The sequence below is a fragment of the Eptatretus burgeri genome, chromosome 1 (genome assembly GCF_056783735.1).
Source record: "Eptatretus burgeri isolate ZD-2024b chromosome 1, Ebu_testis_v1, whole genome shotgun sequence".
NCBI lineage: Eukaryota > Metazoa > Chordata > Myxini > Myxiniformes > Myxinidae > Eptatretus > Eptatretus burgeri.
In genome coordinates this window covers 94,034,212-94,039,211 of record NC_140961.1, presented here as the reverse complement: position 1 = coordinate 94,039,211, position 5,000 = coordinate 94,034,212, and the positions used below count along the sequence as shown (strand labels likewise).

The 5,000-nt window shown below is 41.3% G+C and overlaps 1 protein-coding gene across 2 annotated transcripts in view; it reads right to left on the bottom strand.

Moving 5' to 3' along the window:
• Positions 1-5,000, bottom strand: part of LOC147034978 (myoferlin-like) — a 424,490-nt gene that overhangs the window by 107,216 nt on the left and 312,274 nt on the right. For both annotated transcript variants that reach the window (XM_085891822.1, XM_085891829.1), the window contains 2 exons: positions 3,892-4,057; positions 297-361 (listed from right to left, as the gene is read on the bottom strand). In XM_085891822.1, the coding sequence (XP_085747948.1) occupies positions 297-361; positions 3,892-4,057 (231 nt within the window). The remainder of the gene's footprint in view (positions 1-296; positions 362-3,891; positions 4,058-5,000) is intronic.

The window sequence follows — 5,000 nt, the reverse complement described above, 5'->3', positions numbered from 1 at the left end:
TATATATATATATATATATATATATATATATATATTTACATGTTTATTTCAATTGTAATGTACTAATTCTGGCTGCTGCCCACCTTCCTCTATATTTTCTCAAAACACAAGAACCAAACCCCCCTTTTACGATTGGCCCTTGGTTTCCACTATTGTGGTTTTAACTATCGTGGCATTTTCCAGGAACATAATTCCCACGATATTTGAGGGTTTACTGTACAAACAAAGATTGTAAATAAAAGTGTAAAAAGATACAAAGTGTTTGCTGGACAAAGGTGGACTGCTATTTTATTTACACTGGCTTGTAGAAGTCTTTCTGGCCCACCATTAATTTCATCTTCAAGGGGGACTCCAAATGGCTCTGTAAAGACAAATAACACAAATTAGCCAAATAAGCCAAATAACAAATAACACACACTCAAACAAATTCTCCCGCACTCCACACACTCAAACCCTCCCACCCCACTGAAGATTGACCTTGCACCCACAAAGCCTCCACCCCATCCTGCATTCAATGCCCCTTCCCCTCCCACCCCAAATCTCTAACTGTGTGAACCTCAAACATCTGAGGTCTCCACGCCAACTTGACAAATCTCTCAATCCAGGCTGTGACCGATAAACCAGACAACATCTGTTTAACAAAATCATTCCTCCCACAGGACGTCGCTGACTCCTTAGTGTGTCTTGCCAGTTACTGTCTCTGCCGATTTGATCGGCCTGAACTACGACCTAGCCGCAGAGTTGCTCTTCACAACATGAACTCAATTTCCCACTACACTTTTACTGACCATACACGTTGCAACCCCCAGGAGTACCTCTGGCTGACAATTCCCCTCCACTCCCACCTCGTGTTCATCTGTATTGTACCGTTCTCCTTACAGTGATGACTCCATCTACATCTCTTTCTCACCGACATCATGGACAAACTTTTAACCACTCATCTCAACTCTCTCTACCTTATGTGGCAATTTCATTCATCACCATGCAACTTGGCTGGTTGTTGGTACCTCTCTCACCAGCCATGGCACTTCAGCAAAGGACTTTTGTGACTCCATGGAAATGACTCAATCTGTGAACTTTCCAACCTGGATTTCTCCCAATGGCAAATCCTCTCTTGCATGCTTGGTGATGACTTGCTTTCCCGTAAATGTCTCCTGCTCTTCCTCTGCTCCAATTGGTACATCTGATCATATGCTTGTGAAACTCAACATCCCTCTGGCTATTCTCAGATAGCTGCCTCAATGCCAGCTAGTCCAGCATTTCACTAAAACAGATTGGCAGGGACTGCAAGTAGCCATGTCTCTTCAGGACTGGTCACCGATATCCACTGCTACTGATGTCAACTCATCCTGAGAACTCTTCCACAGAATATATATATATATATATATATATATATATATATATATATATATATATATATATATATATATATATATATATATATATATATATATATATATATATATATATATATATATATATCCTGAGAACTCTTCCACAGAATATATATATATATATATATATATATATATATATATATATATATATATATATATATATATATATATATCTCTCATCTTCAATTATCCTCCCCTTCACCCCACCCCTGATACACTGAACCTTGTGGTGAGAGACAGTTGCTCTGAAACAACATGCCTTCTCTTGCTGGAAAGCAAATCCGACTGAAGGCAATCTCAGTACATTCCAAAATGTCCGTAACAAGTATGTGCCCACTCTCAGGAGAGCCAGAAAACAACATCTGTCCAACCTCAAAAATGAACTTTCAAACTTGTCTCCCTCCTCTAAAACTTGGTGGCACCTTGTTAAGTTTTTCTCTGGTGTATGTTCCCCTTCCATCCATTCCCTCTCTTCAAATGGCATCACAGCCAACTCCGCTTGTGAGAAGGCTGAATGTCTCAATTCTGAGTTTGCTTCCAAATCTTGTGTCCCCATCCCCTCACTCTCAGTACCCATCCTTCCCTGTCATATCTAACTGCTCCTGGAACCTTGTGTCTTTTGCAATTGAGAAGGTGGAGAAGGATATTTCAACACTTGACTCTGACTCTGGTACTGGACCGGACGGCATCAGCTCACATCTCCAAAAAAACTTGCTCTGCTGATGTTGCACTTTTTCTTTCTCTGTCATTTTCACCCTATCATTAGCACTGGGTCATCTTCCATCTGCTTGGAAATCCGCCAACATCACTGCACTACATAAAAAGGAGCAAAAACTGATCCCTGAATGACAGAACCATCAGCTTACTTCCAATCATCAGCAAGGTGATGGAATCCATCATCAGAGTTGATATGAAATACTTCCTTTACTTCAACAACCTCATCGCAGATCACCAGTTTGGTTCAGACCAAGTCACTCCACCTTGGACATGCTGCTTCTACTCTCCCAATAATGGATGGAGGTCCTCAATGTCAGACATGAGATCAGGGCGGTCTCTCTGGACATATCTCGTGCTTTTGATACAGTTTGGCATCCCGCTTTGCTCTCCAAACTGTCTGCCTATGGCAGCCAAGGCCAACTACACCCCTGGCCTACTGACTTCCTCTACTCTCTTAGCCAACGTGTGAGACTCAATGCAATCCTTTCATCTTCTCTCCTTGTCAAGGCTGTTTGTACCCCAAAGCAGTGTTCTGGGCCATGTTCTTTAACTGATCTTCATCAATGATCACTCCAACTCTGGAAAACCCTCTTTATCTATTTGCTGATGACTCCACCCTCTGCCTTTTTGAAGGATGAGGGATGTCATGGCAGACTGCAGTCACTTGCCTCTCTTCAGACCTTGAAAAAAAACACAAGCTGGTCAAACACTTGGAATATGTCTTTGAATCCTGAAAAATTTCTCACTTTCACAATCACTCTCTGAAACGACTGTCTGACAATCCCTCCTCTCTATTTTCTGAACAACCCTCTTGAGAAAGTTCAGTCACTCAAACTCCTGGGTCTCACTAACAGCCATGATCTTTCCTGGGGAAAACACATATCGAAATTGGCCTCCAAAGCCAGCTGCTGACTGGGTATCTTCCGTAGTACAAAGTTCTTCCTTGACACACCTGAACTCCTATCCACATACAAGGCCTTCATCTGCAGCTTGATGGAGTACTGCTGTCCTTTCTGGGCTGCCTTCCCTGCCTCACATCTTGCTCAGCTTGATGTCATGGAAACCAAGGCCTTCAAGATCATTGGAATCTCCCACACCAAAGCTGAGTCTATGGGCCTATCACTTCACCATAGTAGACAGGTCGATGGTCTTTCTGTCTTCTACCGCCTCCTTTCTGGACTTGCACCCTCTGCTCTTTCCATGCTTTTTCCGTCCCACGTTTTTGCAGGACTCACACGATCCACCATCAACCCTCTTCTGGTTCCAGGATCATCAACTAAATCTAGGATCACTGCTCACCTCCACTCATTTGTTCCTCTTTTTTCTGCCTGTGGAACCAACTTTGACATCCTCTTCAATCTCATTCTTCCCTCCAGGTCTTAAAGACAGCTGCTCACCACCATCTCGGATCATCCCCAATCTAAAATCATGATCTTTTTTTACCCTCATTAACCCAACCCAAATCCCTCCTCATTTCCAGTTTATGTTCCTTGGAGTTTCCTTTCCATGCATGTGTGTTTTGCATCCTGATTTTGTCAGTTACATCCTGATTCGTTTCGTGTACTCGCTCTTCAACAAGCCTCGACTACTTAAAAAAAAGAAAACAATTGTGTTTATGATACGAGAATATCATATTACAAACAATGAGTTATCCTTAAAGAGTAAAACCAAAAACATATCAGTGGAGCATTCAGTATTTATATTATATGTAGGTGGATAAGTTTAGCTTTAGGAAGTTTCAGCTGATGTTTATACCGGAATATATCTGGATGATTACCTGTGAAACTCGCCAAGATGGGAAGCTCAGGCTTTTCTGGGTTGCAGCGAAACAGGTGCAGTGCTTGGAGTGAATGCTGCCCCACAATCAGTTTCCTTCCAAATGCTCGGTTGTCAATCACTTTGATGATAACTGGAGGGCAGTAAAGTTCGTCTTCTGGGAGGTACTAGGATAAGTTGAAAGAAAACCGTTAATCTCAATGTGTAAGAAAAAAAAAATCACCTTAATTCCAAATATTGTGCTTTACCAACCAATTATTTTTATACATCTTGGATCATGGAAGAGCGAGGTGCCATGTGCATAACAAGGCGATGCACTGATAGTTGAGCAGTGGGGGCAACAGTTTGACATGGCAAGCAAGGGAATAAAGCTCTCTGTAAAGCTAAGGGCATGAACTGGTGCCTTGAATAATCCCGGTTTGTCGGCCTGTTTAATGTTTCCATATAAGCACGTTGCTTGTGATGCTGGAACCCCAGGATGAAATCTCATACATTATACATCTAAATTTGTTTCTATTCTTCAATTAACATAATTAATGTAAAAGTACATTCATATCCTCAAAAGGCCTTGTCCTACATTTAAAATACGATATGTTTCAGTTCCTCCATGGGTTCAGAACAATGTTATAGGAAGGTTGTTTAACATTGTTCTGTTCAACACTTGCATAATAATAATAATAAGCTCTCTAACTCAAAAAATAAGTGTTTTAGCACCATTGTGGTGCAAACATTGAGTTAAAAAAACAACAACCTTTTAGGCCAACAATGACGGGCTTGATGTGCTCAAATGATTATGTTGTAATCATTCCAAACCTGCTGATTGAACCAGGAAGCTGGAGAAAATAATGCATGCACACAGTAGCAAACACACACGGGGAGTTGGGAACTGTCATGAAAATACTATATGGAGAACGTTTTTACTTTTTAGTAAGTCCATGACATGTTGGTGAGATCTGGAGCAGTTATCGACAATCTCTAACAGTTGGCATCACTGCATTGGATAGCCAATCAATGCATGATACAAGTTATGTGTACCATTAATTGGATCACCCTGCATTTCTGTCTAATTTAAGAGCACACATCACATTCAAACGATAATCTGACTGGACG